General features: G+C 38.2%; 1 protein-coding gene across 1 annotated transcript in view; it reads right to left on the reverse strand.

Moving 5' to 3' along the window:
- Positions 1–3,954: 3,954 nt before the first annotated feature.
- Positions 3,955–17,244, reverse strand: part of LOC126371947 (uncharacterized) — a 77,553-nt gene continuing 64,263 nt past the window's right edge. The window contains exons 5-13 of the mRNA XM_050017413.1: positions 15,270–15,506; positions 14,569–14,675; positions 13,393–13,612; positions 13,044–13,193; positions 12,399–12,545; positions 11,036–11,197; positions 6,446–6,660; positions 5,442–6,362; positions 3,955–5,287 (exon numbers count right to left, since the gene is read on the reverse strand). Coding sequence (XP_049873370.1) covers positions 4,732–5,287; positions 5,442–6,362; positions 6,446–6,660; positions 11,036–11,197; positions 12,399–12,545; positions 13,044–13,193; positions 13,393–13,612; positions 14,569–14,675; positions 15,270–15,506 — 2,715 coding nt within the window. The 3' untranslated portion in view covers positions 3,955–4,731. The remainder of the gene's footprint in view (positions 5,288–5,441; positions 6,363–6,445; positions 6,661–11,035; positions 11,198–12,398; positions 12,546–13,043; positions 13,194–13,392; positions 13,613–14,568; positions 14,676–15,269; positions 15,507–17,244) is intronic.

Below are 17,244 nucleotides of genomic sequence, written 5' to 3' on the forward strand. Positions count from 1 at the left end.
AAATACTGCAAGCTGTCTGGTAAATAAACGGACCCGTGGTCCAGTGGTTGAACGTTGGGCTTACGATCCGGAGGTCCCAGGTTCGAATCTCATAGACATATCACAAAAATCACTTTGTGATCCCTAATTTGATTACGATATCACAGGCTGATCACCTGATTGTCCAAAAAGTAAGATGATCCGTGCTTCGGAAGGCACGTTAAGCCGTTGGTCCCGGTTACTACTTACTGATAAAAGTAATTAGTCGTTACATGAGCCATGTCAGGGGCCTTTGGCGGCTCAATAATAACCCTGACACCAGGGTTCATGAGGTTGGTAATTCACCACACAACCTACACGATAGAAGAAGAACACGGAACGATTTATACTGAAGTTTCCCATATAAATTTAATATCAATCTCATTCAAAGTAAGTACATTATAAACTACTTGACATCTTAAATATACATACTTACCTATCATGTTAAGGTCTCTATAATATTTTATCACTTTAATATATACTATTTTAGACATTATCACTATAATATTTTAGACATTATCTAGTCAGAATAATAAAGTTCACACGGGAAAATCAGCTCCTAACATTGACTTGAAACCACGAACATTTCAATTAATTTCCAGCTTTATTGAAATACCTAACTGCGTTCTAAATAGAAACTTTCTGTCAATCATTGTCACAAGTTTAGAACTTCCAAATGCCTGGGAGGCTCAGACAATGAGTAGAGTGGACTTCGGTTGTCCTTCTCAGCTCAAAATATTTGATTAAATTAATAAGTTTGAGAAACTCTCATTAGCGAAACAATTTTAAAATTAAATTATCCGATTACTCATGGTAACTAATTAATTTATGATTATTAAATGTTTCAGGTGTTTTGTAAACATTTATGCTTTTTATCGCGAATGGAAATAATTTAAATCCAATCAAAAACATAAATGTGAAAAAGAGCCAAGTTCAATATTATGATAAATGCCTTGGTGCCAAGTTCAATGGTCAGTCCTGAAATTTATTTATCAGTAACAGTATAACATTCATATCTTCTTATTACATAAGATAATGTATTATAGCCTAAGGTCTGTCTTGGTAGGCACGGTGCGGTTCGCCAGTTCTGTTTCTTGAACTTGGCTTGACACGGTACCGCGCTGTGATTGATCATGGCTGTCAAACACATAATCCTCCTTGTTTCTTCGCTACAGTCAGGTAATTAAATTAGTATTTATGAAAAACGAAAGGGATACGTTAGGTAAAACGAGGGTTTCGAGGGGACCCTGCTGAGATTCGAACCTGCTACCTAGCAGGTTCCCGGCCTAAACCGATGATTTTCGAAATCATTGTGAGGTCACACAGAGAATCAAGCGATCTTCCAACTAGGCATCATTCAGTATTCCTGGTACACAATCCCTCAGTTAACATTTGCAACAAATCCGAGATAAAGACCATTCTTCTTCTTCTTCTTTGCTAGTCGATGGCGATCGGTACTAAATTTAAAGACCATTTAAACACATTCTTTGCTTTCCAGTACGTTTCAAAACACAATTTCAGTCACCGGTCCTAGAGTGCCGTCATCGTGTTCAGACTGTTCAGAATCGCATTGTTGTCCAAGTCTGTTCCCGCTTTAATTAGTTCATCAGATAATTCAGTTTGCGTCGCGCTCGTTAGCCAGTAGAGTGGACAGGGTAATGCAGACTAAGCCTATAATCTAATTGTAAGACGAGACAAATACTTGCCTTTATACACTGCTACTTTTTGAAGTGATGCAAACTCGCGTTTGACAGCAGCGCGACAGAATCACTACAACAAGCCCAGTCATATAAAATTGATTCAGTTGCGATTCTGTATCGCATTTGCATGCACACTAGAAGACACATTATACGCTACTAAAAATAGCGACACAGTCGCGCGCGATGCAGTATCGATATTAGATCGCAACAGCATTACTGCTTTTGGCAGCGTGTATGTCTCCTTCTATCGTGTGGGTTGTGAGGTGAATTACCAACCTCATCAACCCGGTGTCAGGTTTATTACTGAGCCGCCAAAGGCCCCTGATACGGCCCATGTAACGACTACTTACTTACATCTAACGTGCCTTCCGAAGCTCGGATCATCTTACTTTTTGGACAATCAGATGATCAGCCTGTAATGTTTTTACCAAACTATGGACCACGAAGTGATTCTTGTGATATATCCCCACCAGGATTCGAACCCGGGACCTCCGGATCGTGAGCCTAACACTCAACCACTGAACCACAGAGGCCGTTAGCGTGTGTGTAATTAAATGGTTGACGTTGTGCGCTGGCATCGATGCTACATCGCGACAGTATAGCTGCAAAAAGTCGCAGTGTATAAGGGGCATAGCAGTCCCTACCTGAAGACTTCTTTGTTCGGACAAGGCGCGAAAATTCTTACGTAAATACTCGTAAGGTGATCTTTTGTTTAGGGTCGTTGCTTCGTTTCTCTGGGCCACGGTGTAGATAATGCGATCTGAGGCAAACCTACAATAATTCACGTCAAAAGAAAATGTTATTTGCCATTATACGATCCTTTTCCACCAAAAGCTTGCATGCATAATGTATTAAATAAATGATCTTATGTTTCGAATTTTTGATGCAGGTTATTCCGTATTTGCTTACGGATAATAATTATCAAAATTAATAGGTACTTACCAAAGATCTTACATGCCTGAGATCTCAAGGATCTAAAGAAACATTATGAAATTATCCAACAAAGAAGACTTGTAGAATACACTCCCCTTCGAATCATCATTATATAAGAGCAAGATCAATTTCCACAGACGAATAATAATAAATGGCTTATAATACTTACCCATCAACCAGCTCGTCTTGTTACGATCTTTTCTTTCAGACATCAGAAACAAATTCCCAGATATAAAATAACATGTGCCATATATTTTTACGATCGACAGAACAATTGTCAACGTTCAGCACGCCAAGTCACATCCATAATTTATGCTTATCTGTGTCAGGGGTAATAAACCCGGTGTCCCATTTTTTAAATTTAAAAACACATTGCGACTTACTGAATCTGCCACCCCTGCATGCGACCCGACGAAATGGGCCTCATTTTTTGTGTACTAAATAAAAATATTTCAGTGTCGCGCACAATGTTTCTTTTCGCATTAGTCTCTTTTTTATGTTTTATTGCGGACCAACATGGAGGCTTAATTGTCGGAGAAATAAAGTAGGTAAAAGTTTGTATCCTTGAGTTGTTTTTCAGTCTTTGTTTTTTACTTTTTTTCTTTCGGAGTTTGCTTTTGCTATTTAAAATGGTTACGTCGTGTAAGAAAAATATTGTTTTAGGTTAGTTTTATACAAATACCGTCTTTTAAAAGAGCTGTGATTTTGGATTTTAGTAACAAGGCTAATAATTTTAGGTTAGGCTTTATATGTGACTTTGAAGTTTTATAAATATGTTGTGTTTTTGAATCGGCTTTTTAACGAATTGTAAGTTTCTAACGATAAACACTTGTGTTATCGCCGAATGAAGTAAGTACTCCTTTGGATAAAACTTTATGGTTCAGTCCATTAAAAAGAAACAAAATGGCATGCATTTTTAAGAAGAAAACAAGAAAAGAAGACAGTTGACGATCGGGAGCGAAAAGGATTGGTCATGATTGAACTACAGATATTTAATTATATTAGTCGTATTGAATAAATACTGGTCATTGGTAGATAATCGAAACAAAAAGTAAGTGTATAATTAATGTTGGATGTCTATTGACTTCCTACACGTTATATTTAACGTGTAGGAAGTAATGTGGTTTTTTCCATGGATAAGACTTTTGATTTGACTGTCATTAAAATATTATAATAAGTTTGTTTTAAGCATAATTATGATTGTAGATAATTTGTCACTATTCAAGGACCCATATTTTTGGAACATTTCAATAAAACAAACTATCAGTTTTTAGAAATGACTTTAATTTTCCTTTTACCTGGAAATAATTATACAGACTTTAAAAATCTTATTCTATAATTTATGTACAACCAATCGTTAGTGTTAGTTACATTTACTGTTATTTTATACACAAAAGAAATTTTACCTAATACAAGTTATACAGTTTATGAACGCTTAGCTACTTTTTTACAACCTATATCACATTTCATTTTATATCTATTTCATTACAGCTGTGATTATCCACAAAATGCAGATGTCTTATGATTTTAAAATTATTTATATTTATTAATAATGAACAGCATTTGATTTTATACAGAGTTTATGTCCAAAATGATGTAAATGTTATGTACACTAACAACTCATTCCTTTAACACACTTTAAACCGATCTTGTATCTTAAAGTTGTATTGTCAAGCGTTTTATATACAATTAGATATGTTATTTGATGAATTAAAGTATATTGAAACTGATGAACCGGAACCGATTGCTTTAGTTGGGGTTCGAGTAGACAGCTATATTAGTTTATCTTATTTACAAATTCACTACAATATGAGGAATGAAACTAGGCCTCAAACAAACATTAAAGCCATTACTTTAATGATAGGGTAACATATACGTACAATCGTTTATGCAGCACGTTTTATTTCCAAGTAACTCTACGGATTTGACCAAAAATATTAGGGAGGCACTTTCGCCAAATTCAGTCTTCATTCTAGTAGTCCACAATAAACACAAATCATTAAATGATTTCAAATGGTTCCGGAGGAGCTCCGAAAGTCCCAAATTGCTAGACCGTCGTTTCTAAAAGATCCGGAGAGGGTCAACAAAAGCCGTCTTTGAGGTCCGGATATCCTAGATCAGGCATGGCTCTTCTAGAGCCGTTGCCTCTATTATTTTCAACTCGTAAACCCCGACCGCCTCGACCTAAACTAGCGTACCTTGTATCCGCGAGCTTATCCCTTTGTGCCACTTCGTCATAGTACCGGGCGTCATTCAGCCCGGCGCTGTACTTCTGACTTAAGCTGTACTTATCTATAGTGGCATACTTCTGCACCGTAGCGTATTGCCGAGCTGCTTCCGGCGCGGCGACAACACCATTCGTTTTGGCACGGTCATATGGTCGTTCCTCAGGAGGTAACGCACCGTCCAATCTTGCTTTGAACTCTTTGTCCTTTCTTCGCCTTCTTCTACACGCGCAAAGGGCAACAGACACAGCGCATAGGAGAAGACCAGCACCGGCAGCGGCGGCAACGTAAGGTGGTGGTAGAGATATTCTGAAGGAACAGTTAGAGTCGTCTTCGTCGTATCCTGACGGGCAGTGAGGACTTCCATCACACCATAATGCGTTCGGGATGCAGGCGTTTAACTCCGGACAGCTAAGAAATAAAATATCATGTTAGAATTTCGTGATAAAGACACAGACAAAAAAAAAAACACTTTAAAAAACCTTAGGTGTAACTATGACACCAAGTCGATGAGATCGGTCATTGACTTCACAAACAATACGAGAGAAGAAGTTCATTAACTTACCTGTAACGACAATCCAATGAGAAAGAAGCTGTCAGTATGCTGGATTCTGGATCGTGATCGAAGATAGGTTTCTTCATGAGCTCTATCCATTTTATCGAGTAATCAGCTTGTTCATGTTGCAAAAAGTCAATGACATAGCTCCTTGCATGTGGTTTAAGAGAGGATTCTAAAGGAGTTTGCGCTGATTTCCATCCAGGTGAATAGAGTTCTATGAAGTTCTTATCGTCTGGGCATATTTCTCGGAGTTTGGATGTGTCACGGGCTTCGTATATAAATAATCGGTTAGGTGTAGAACAGACAGGTAAACCCGATGTTATTTCATGGCCAGGTATTTTGACGTACAAATATCGACCTTGTACAGGGGTCATGTCGTCCCCTCCAGGTTCAATAAGCCATGGTCTATGGACACAAGCAACTTCCGCTCTAACGCTTTCCGATATAACATTCCTATCTCCGACAATCTCGGGGGCGATCGGCGTGTGTCTCTTATCATAAAGGCGGATCTCCCCGCTACTGCCCCTGAGACGCCTCTCACCCCACCCTGAGGAACAGACAGTCTCGTCGCCAGGCCCCGTTGGAACAAATTTATATTCTCCTTCAAAGGCAAAGTCATCGTAATCCTCAGTAATATTCATCATCGTTATAGTAAAGTTGATTTCTACAACTGGTGCTGTCAAAGTGTGGATAGTTAAAGGATCTGATCTATTAGTACATAAACAATCTCTTTCTATAGGCACTCCGTCCCAAGGATACTCCGTAATAATGATTTGGGCGAAACCTTCGCCACCGATGGTCCTTTTCGCAGGCCTATCGCATTTCCAACGACCAGTCCGCGGGTCTTTGTGTGTATTACAGTGTTTATTTCCAAAATATGTACTCGTAAACGTTATTTGAACCCTTTCACCTTGTTTTGCTTCAAATCTGTCAACAAATAAAGTATGATAAGTACTCTAAATACTCAAACAATTCATTTAAGATTAAATACTTGGTCGAAACTTTCTTACCTCAAAATGCAGGTGAGATTTTGTGCTCCGCCGCGCCCGTAGTAGAATATCGCCCTGGGGGCTTGGAACCTTCCCGAGTAAGTTTGAGCAGACTTGAAAACTCTGTCGCAAGCTGATTGAGACCCAGCCAATGGTTGTCCTTGCTCGCTCACGTCCACGAATTCATAGCGAAGTAAGAACGAGATGGGGTATAGCGCCGAGCCTTGACGAAGTTCCTGTAGAAAAAAGTACTGACTTAGCGTCTTCAAGTGGGAAGATATTGGAAACGTTTCAGCATTTTGTTAGCGTTCGATTGTTATAACTCGGAATTTTATAGCAAGTGTTAATTTAATTGCCCTAGTATTGCGCAAATATATTCGACACTTCGACCATTTATACTTTGCCAAAATTTCAACAATAAATAACTTGTTAGGGAATATTGTTCTAATTAGCTAATGAGAAATGCTTTATTTCAAAGTAATAACGTCCGTTCTCCAAGGTCGTTCAGCAAACGACTCCCGAGTCTGCATGGTGTAGTAAAACTTCAAATATTTAGTTAGGAAACTTGCCTCAGTCCTTCCTCTGTTGAATTTAATATTGAATAATAAAGCAGTTCTCAACTTGTGACTTTAACAACTTGCTTAAGAACAGGTTTCCTACATTAACTAGGACTATCATCCCGCGAAATATAAAGTAGGTAAGTACTAGAGACGTGAACAAAAATTTAAACACTAACTAGTATCAATTTCAGTGCATAAATATGTTTTTTTTAATTTGACTGCTCTAAACACTGGTCTTTAACATTTTAGTAAGGTTCTAATTATGTCATCATCATCAGCCGTCTGACGCCCACTGCTGGGCATAGCCCTCCCCCAAGGATCTCCACGACGATCGGTCCTGCGCTGCCCGCATCCAGCGGCTTCCCGCGACCTTCACCAGATCGTCGGTCCACCTTGTAGCGGGCCTACCCACTGAGCGTCGTCCGACATGTGGTCGCCACTCCAGAACCTTTCCGCCCCATCGGCCATCGGTTCTAATTGTGTACTATCTACTAAATACAATACAATACTTTATTGCATAGATGGAACATCCAACACAGAAAGTCAAATTAAACAAAAACATAACACTCGTATCAGAATATGAGTAAAATAAACGTAACACAGTAAATAATGCTCACTCGTCATATAAATTAAGTTCAAAGAATTATTTAGTTTCTCGAAGTAAGTAACGCTGTCATGAACACGTTTACAATTTAATTATCTGAGTTTGTTACTGAAAAGGAATTGTATTTTATTTTGTATCGCAGCTTCAAGTTGAAGATGCTTATAACCATTTTCCTGAGTTATAGTTTCTTACAATGTTACAATTTAAGTACACTGGCACTGCAGGGTAGTATTTTACGGCAAATTCGTATCGATTGAGAGACAGAACGGCAATTGATAGAAGTAGGTACCTAAGGAGAAAACTAAATCGAAAACAACTCGGACGGGACTTGAACCCGCAACTCTTGTTAAGCCGGGACGAGTATGCTTACTATTACACCGCCAGGTTACCGCGTGGTTTCCGAGTTATTACTACTTATCTGTTGAACTGATGATCCACGAAATCCGCGGTGAAATCTATAATATCCATGTTCAGAGTATGCGTGACTTACGGTGAGTATCGCGGGTTCGAATAACGACTCGGGCCCTAAACGACTGAATTCGACTTTATGAGTTTGAATTCATATTTCAATCACAGATAGGTAATTGTTACAATGTGTTTTCCAGTTAATGACAAGTCTCGTCGGCTATTACGTGGGAATTGAACGTAGCTGGCGAGAAGTGGGCGTATATACTACACAACTCAGGCAGGGAAACACGCGTGTTGCTATGTTATGTTGTTGTGTGGTTGAATTGGTAATGACGAAAAAAATATAGGATGCGTCCACCTGCTTGTCAGTCCGAGCGTGTCGTAAAAAGCGAATAAGAAATTGTGTCTTCTCCAAAATTATGGACCATATACGGGTGATGGACAAATGTTCTGTCACTATAATACCCATCTTGGAACTTTGTATCTAGAGTGACTGCAGGTTGTTTTCTAATTACTTTTGCCGTACCCTCCGAAATATTCAGTATTTAAATGTGATTGTAGCCAAAAAACCGTTCTAAATACAAAATTTATTCCGCCGTATGTTATTATAAAAGCTAATAAATCCAGGTTTAAATTTTCAGAGGCGTGTTACATGCAGTAGAGTGTCGCAATAGCGTCAACACTAAAACATTCCATCACGACGAGAGTGGGGCCAGGGGTGTAACTCGGTCATGTAGGGCCCCGAGGCGATAAGAATTTAGACTCACACCTTGCTAAGTTATTACTTTCCCATCCGTAAATATAATACATACTTAGATTAAGATAAGATATACTTTATTGAGCACCGATTTTATTACCGCTTTATTGACTCAGACCGTGGTTAGATGACTTATACGATATGCCCAAGATAAAAAGCAGCAAATAAGTTATAACTTTTAGGTCTGACCATACAATATAAAATTAATAGTTTTGTTACAATTCTAAAACATTCGAATAGTTAATAAAACTTTATCGTGTGGTGATTTTAAAGCAGCCAAGTAACAAAGTAAGAAACGAAATATACTGAATAAGAAAACCATCACAGTTAATAGCAAGGTATTCGCTATAGGGAAATAAAATAACGGTGTCGATCTAATGGGGTTTTCCTGAGAGACTCAGGAATTTAGGGGCCTTCTAAACTTTGGGGGTCCCGAGGCGGGGGCCTTGATTCGTCCCTGAGGGCTACACCGCTGAGTGGAGTAGCACGTGCCCCTTGCATTATTCACCATGGCAAATGCAATGCTCTGGCAGTCACGTGACTTATCTGTCGGACTCCCGATGAATGTTTCACCGGGTGGAAAAATTCATACCGCCTTCGTAATACCTCTTTATGACTTTGTGTGATTGTAATAAAGCTTATGTTTCCGTTGCCAAGAAGGTGATGGTATGAATTAAGTTTGACATAGATCTTCTATCGTGTGGGTTATGAGGTGAATTACCAACCTCATCAACCCTGGCATGACGAGGCTCATGTAACGATCACTTACATCAGTAACTAGTAACCGGGACCAACCGGGACTAACGTGCCTTCCAAAGCACGGATCGTCTTACTTTCGGACAATCAGGTGATTCGAGCCTGCAAAATCCTTACCAAACAAAGGACAGTCTCACAAAGTGATTTCGATAATGACCTCCATCCAGATTGTGAGCCTAACCGGGACCAGGTTAGACTAAGGAGAGTCTAATCAAATCAAAATATAATTTATTGCACACAAACATTTTATAAAAACATAACATTGTCTGACCAAAATGAATTATCGTAGGAAATGAAATCACGACCAAAATCCCCAAGGAAACTAGACTGTAAGGGCATCGTCTATCCTAACATTATTATTCAGTCCATGTTGTAATATGAAAGTATCTTTGTAACATTGCAATCGATCAAAGAGTTGGGATTCACTCACTTTTGTAAAATTTTGACATTCTGACGTTGTTGAAATGATTAACTTATCATGTGTTCTACAGTTTGAGTAAATACCGTCCATTTTCCCGAAAAATTCGGTGCAATTTCACGTTTGGCATGCGCGATACAGTTTTTTATGTTCTTTTTATTCTGATGTGTAATATCATAGGGAAATTCCATACGATATTCCATACTGTTATTAAATTAAATGAAATTTTTCGCGTAACTGTTACTTTTTATATTAAAATGTTTTGCTCTGATGCGAATTTGATCTGTAATTTATAAAAAAATATTGGTTCAGCGTAGGGGAGCTCCATACCTCCTTTGCCCGATCGAGGGGAGGTCTGTGCCCAGCAACGGGAGTTTTGGCTGTTTATGTTATGTATTGCTAGAGTGGACACATAAACTGAATTATTTAATTAAATCTTCTATAGTGTGAGTAGCGAGATGAATTACCAACCACAACAACGCTGGTGTCAGGGTTATTATTGAGCCGCCTAACGCCCCTGATATGGCCTATGTAACCACTACTCACTAACTTCATTAAGTAGTAACCGTGACCAACGGCTTAACGTGTTTTCCGAAGCACGGATCATCTTACATTTTGGACAATCGGGTGATCAGCCTGTAATGTCCTAATCAAACCAAGGCTCACAGAGTGATTTTTGTGATATGTCCCCATCGGGATTCGAACCCAAGGCCACCGGATCGTGAGCCCAACGCTCAACCACTGGACCACGGAGGCCGTTGGATTGGAGTAGTCATAGCAACATTCATCGCCTGATGAATGCCTCCGAGCTTTCTGTTAGACCAATGTTATAGTTGGTCCGCCGTATCGCCATAAAGCCTTCAAGCCGCTGCTTTAGTGAAAATTGCTCGTAAGATAAAATAATAACTAATTTTTCCTCGGTAGGTACTCACCTACCAGATATCGGGAATCGTAACGGCGCTTCACGTTTGAGAAGTACGCCGGAGACACACAGGACCACAGTGAATAATACCTAGTTATAGATTTGCGTATATTATTTTACCTTAAAAAATATGAGCCTACAATAAAAAATAACGAAAAATTTCTTATTTCTTTAAAAAAAAAATACCTGTAGAATAGTCAGTGCAGGGCCTGTAGTGATGTAACTCTCCGAGGGTGCGCAGGGTCGCGTAGCACGAGTGGCGTTAGACAACAACGCATGATCACATAATCGGGGTGATTCCTCTCGACAGAATGAACCGAGAAGAGACTTCTTGTCACTCATATCCAACTGTTGAAGAAGAAAAAGGAATAAGAAATTATATTAAAATAAAAGTTAATGCGCTTCAAAATGACGTTAAAGTTATTTGGGATTTTAGGAGAACTTAACATAAAACAGTTCTTGCGTGTTCCTCGCTTCACAATTACCCATCCAGAGCCTTGCTTATTTAACAGAATAAAATCAGTGACGAGCTATTTGAATCTACTCTTTTGTACGGAACACTTCCGGGAAACTTTTCTTATTAAAGTGCCAGCAAAAAATAACAACGAAAAGAACCGCTTATCCATTCTTAATGTAAGCGGTGGAATGCCGAATGAATGAAACGAAACACCGCACTGCAGTTGGGTTGAGAAGTCGGTAAGAGTACTCAGACACATTAAAGAAAATTAATGTTTGGCTCCCGCCGTCAAGTGGGGAGGTAGCGGCAGTTGGCAGACCGGAATGGTACGGGAGGTACCGTTGGCAACGGGAATCGCACAAAGGCGAAAAAGCCACCCAATTTTATACCGCTCTGTATTTGTATCACATTAGTTCTCCGAAGTTTTACATAGCACGCTTAAGTTAATCCACATTTCATTACCCTGCTCGGTCTGAACGGAACTTTTTACCATTTAAATTCATGCGCTATAGTTTCAACAACAATTTTGTATCGTAAAATGGCACAGTATAGCATCAACACGAATATTTATTAGCAACAATAACAATAGAAAGAACTGTAGTAACTGCGGTAACGGCAATTTTGAAATTGTGTTTTATGGTTGACATAAAAATAATACATTTAATTTTATAGCAAGCAATAAGTACTGCAGGTTTCAAGTAAGTAATGGAACTAAGTATAATTCTTACAAAGACTTAGAGAGAAATGTTTCCTTTCAAAACCTTGAAAACGACTTTCAATCCTCTTAAAATGTAAGCTTTAAGCTGTATCAACACACTTCAAGTAAGTACTTGTACTATATATAAAAAGTGCTGAACTACTAGACCTGTACCTTTTACAATAGCAATCAATTGACTTACAAATCGCACACCACTTCCAGTAACCGACTCTCGAATTTGGGCTCAAGTAGTGGATAAAACGTTTCCAAACAATCTATTTCTCTATCCTCTTCCAACACACTTTCCAATTCACTAATTGATTGGGGCTCTAACACCTACACACACTGTACACTTGCAGTGAAGTTGCTAAAGTTTTATTGCTCGTAAAACGTACCTTTCTGTCGAGGTCAGCGTCAGGGGCCGCCCCGTCCCATATGGTCAGTTGGGACGAGCAGTCCTTTTGCTGGTCAAACCCTGCGGGCTCGGTCCCCGCTGAGTGGTACTTCACGAATGATACCCATACTATTTCATTGGCACGACCCTGTGAAACAATAAATCATTTTAAATAGAACTAGAAGGTCGTTCCGCACGCTACCGTATTTCTGCCCCTTTCGACTCAGTTGGCACTAAATGGTTTAAATTGCGTGCTTCACTTGATGCCGTATTTCTCTTATGGAGGATGGTAACTTGTTCGGATTTGTTCATTTGAACTTTCACTATCAACTCGTTTTATTATCCCTACTCTTATTGCTAAAAATATTTTGAAACGTCATAAACTAACGTGTAACGTCCAACAAAATTGTGCAGCAAGATTATGTCAACATTCAATTGTAGAAAGAAGTATGCCATGTTTCCGACTAGATTTCGGACAAAAATACCAAGAAAAATATTTTTGGTATATTTTAGATAATTTTATATTATTGGTATTATACTTAAAAATATATTAAAATGCCAAGTAGAGTTCAAAGGTTAGGCAATAAAGATCAAAAATTTGTCAGGGGTCAAGCTAGTGCGTTTACAACATTGTTGGCAGCCATACCTGAAAATAGTAGACGCACGAACTATTCGGTGGCAGAGAATGTCTCGGATTTCGCAGAACGCCGCTCGTTTTGTCAGACGAGCGAAGCACAAAGCGGCAGCGGCCGTCGGAGCGCACGTACGAATGAGACTCTTTGTCCACGTACAACACCTGTCCGGCGAAATATTTGAGGATATAATACCAAAGACAATTTGTGTTGCGAATTTAGATTTTAAAGAGAACATTCTAAAACGGTGTCTGGCCCCATCTGCAGTTTTAAACACGTTTCAGCAAATTGAACGCAATAAAAGAAAGAACGAAGAAAATTCTGATAGCATTTAACAGGTTGTATTTAGCTTTTATTACTGACCTGAACTTCAAGCTCGAATCCAGGCAAATAGCTCAATGGTACCGGGTGGAACGGATTGTCAAACGGTGATGTATGGAATTCCAGTAACATGTTAGGTCCTCGACTGACGATGTCTGGGACAGCGTCACCTCCACACAAACGCACCAACACTGGAGAGTCACGAGTTGCACCATCCCATACGGTCAAGTAGTCTTGTACCACATTGCACTGGTCCCAAATTCTGGTAACGAAAATAAAATTTGAGGTTCGATTGTTTTAGGATTCATGTTTAAAAATGACCAGTTGTTTATGTGCAACATTCCAAAATTGAAACTATGCATCACAAAGACAAATGTATACCTATGTTTCAGCATTGAAGAGGACGGCTAACCGACAATATACAAAAAGCAGTCAGTTCCATTAACATCACATGCATGAATATGCAATGACATGTAAAACATTTGAAACGTATAGATAATTTAAACACATTATTTACTTTGTTAGAAATTCCATTTTTTTATTATAACGCTAAAGAAGGAAGATAGAGAACGTGTCGTGAAATTCCATAGACATTAACAACGAAATATAAACATTGTTTGCATATAAAATGCTCTCTACTCATTTTTATGTATAAGTAAGTACACTATACGTAATCATCTTGTCAAAAATGTAACACGATTTCAATTTCACCGTATATTGGCAGAAACGATGGAGCTATAATACATATAACTTAGGAACATCTGGAAAATTCGATAAAATAAATATATTTCTCAAGACACTAGAACTCATACATCAATAAGTCCATATCGTGTTCAGTGAATGCTGTATAAGTTTTTATCACAGACAAGAAAGATTGTCATATAGTAGTGACGGGTGCCACTGTTCCTCTAGTTCCAATATTCTTGACTGATATAAAATTGTACTAGAAAGCTTTACGGTACTTTTAAAAATACGTTGAAGTCAGCAATATTGCTGAAGTACGTCTTGTCTCCAAATTTTCATAATCCTATGATCTTAAATGTTACGCTTCATGCAATTCTCAAAATCTTCTTAGGTCGTAAATTATATTTTATTCAATAAATATTTTGTCGTAAGCAGAAAAATATGACTGTATTCATGAGAAATATAAAGCGAGAATTATTTAAAATATTATGAGCAGTACTTCTAGTTTTACGAATATGTCGCAAATGTACTTACTTCAAGACTCGTTGACTTCTATCATACTTCACTATTTGGTCTTTGATATGTATTTTATGACTGTTCGTCTGTCTTACTGCTAGCAACACGTGTTTGTCAGCTGGTATCTGCAAAATAATTTTGAGTAAGTCTTTAAGAAGTATCATCAGTTTCATAAAATGGTAGGTAATAAATTACCTAAAATATTTTAGTTGTCTACATTTACAAAGTTTCTGAAACACTCCTAAATTTTTTTTAGTTTTTAAATTGCTACCTTGAAAATCACTAGTTCAAACCTGACCTTGAATAAGCTTTCCGCCACGTGCAAGAATCCCTTAGGGACAGATAAGCCTCTCACTTCACTCTTGTACATAAAATATTTACAAACACACTGTTTGGTGCGAATTTTAAATTAAATATTAACTTTGACAGCCGCTCCAACCACAAGCCTACCAGGCCGCGCTACCTATAATTATTACATGTAACATTTCTCCGTGTTTTCATATATAAACTCTTTTGAGTGTATTTGTTAAGGCTCAATATAATTCCTGTTAATTCTTAGGTCTGGCTGGATTAATTTCCTTTCGGATAAAAAATGAGTCGAAGTGACATAGGTAGAATTCAATAATTGGTTTTTGTTGCACCGTCAATTGTAAAAAATGTATTAAGTACTGTACTTATTTTTAATAAATAAAAAAAAAATCTGAATTTCCCTTACTCACCTTAGTATGTTCAATGCGGTATGTACAAGTAGCGTTCCGAGGATATACCCCGGGGAAGTTGGGTGACTGGATGCGACAGGCTCGAAGGTCACAATCACTCAGGATGCGGTCGCAATAAGTGCCAGGTACCCTCTCCCCGCGCCACGCACCGAGAGTAGAATTCCCGTACCGCAGACGTGCCTCACTCCTCCTCAGAAACTTGTACGCCAACTTGAAATCGAAATTGTACCCCACACCCTATAACAAATAGGGATGTCAGCAAGTTCCTTATTAATTTGTGTTGTTCATCACGGACTGAACTTGCTTGTGAGACGAGAGATTAGTGACGAGTGGCAGATGATGTTGTAAATTCAAAATACAATGTACAAAATAAGAAAATATGTATATACAAAACTGAAAGACCTTTCAGAAAAGTTGAAAAATAAGTATGGATAATGTAACGAGAAGAATAAAGAAAAAGTACGATTTATATCGCACTTATTCTACCAATAAATCCCACACATAGGGCTCCCAAAATCCTTATAGATGTGCTGAATAAAATTTCCTGGGACGTAATAACATTAATTACGGTAATTGCACTGTAAGCCCTTATCCGCAGTCCCGGGGTGTGCTAAATCGTCGGTTAATTAATTGATCGAATGTTCAACCCTTACTGCACATAATATGGCTGGCAACAGCCAGATAAAGGGAACGCGGCAATCCGTTAAACGTGGGTGATGTGAAATATTACTCAAGTCACAACGTCGAAAACGTGTAGTTAGTAAAGCGATGTACGCATTGCAGGCGTGACAATCAAGTTAGAGGAAGTTACCTTGCCGATTCGCTCGCGTGAACATGGTTTCTGTCTTAAGCGATTCTCACACAATGCCGCTTGATATGCGACTCCGCCTCGACAATGCTATGTAGAGTAAGCGAGTCTTATTACCGAGTTGATAACGTGACGCTTGCTGCATTGTTGCCCGTCAATGCGCAGAGTTATAAAAAATATGAGGAAGTTCATGCAAAGTGGAGCTAAACCAGTGTACAATTTATCACTTACGATATAATCAAAGGTACTTAGATATTTTATGGAACACTGTGGCCTAAGCCAATCAATATTCAGGAGACAGCACATTGTAGCTTATATAAACTTTATGTAAAAAAGCTTATTGATTACCTAAATGATGAAAAATGCCTGGTGTTAAATATGTTTCTTTAGTTGTTGAATCACTTCTGACGTATACATTGATTTAAAAGAAGTGTTGCTTTGCAATTTCTTGTCATTTCTTGTTTTCACCCATAAAACGTTGCAAAAATTCGTAGATAAAAAAATGAAAAATTGACTATGAAATTTACATTCAGTAAATGATTCTGATTGTTACATAAATGGAATAAATTATACGAAGCACGATATAAGCAAGTAGCTTAGAAAATGCTGCACCGACTAGAGCGTGGCTCTTAAATTGATGATGATGACGATATAAGTAATATTCAAAAAAGTAACGTTCTGTTTTCCTGTATTCAAATCTCTTTCCTTCCCCAGTGTACACGTTACCTATTCGACGTCACAACATTATACGTATATTATATATATAGCTTTGTACAGCTGGTAACACCATCAACACAAAGGTTTGCTTAGAAGGAGTCTCTTAATGAAGATAAATACCGTTGTTCATTTATACAAATTAAGTTTGTTATGTGCAAAAAGTGTAAATTTTCGTGTCAGCGTGACTGTCACGAGAATTTGGGGGAACGTTTTGTTACAAGAAAGTGAGGAGTTGATTATTAAAGAATCTACAAGGTTTCTGATACAAATAAGGGAATTGTAATTACGATATATCACTAGTATGTAACAAAGAATTATAGTTAATTATAAAAAGTGTCCAACGTCCAACAACGATAGTCTTCTTGATTTAGAATTGTGGGTTTAATTTGCAATTATTCGTATTTTTATACGTACAATATGAGATGGATGTCCGTTGAGTGCGATGAGTTG

This window comes from Pectinophora gossypiella, chromosome 13 (genome assembly GCF_024362695.1).
Source record: "Pectinophora gossypiella chromosome 13, ilPecGoss1.1, whole genome shotgun sequence".
NCBI lineage: Eukaryota > Metazoa > Arthropoda > Insecta > Lepidoptera > Gelechiidae > Pectinophora > Pectinophora gossypiella.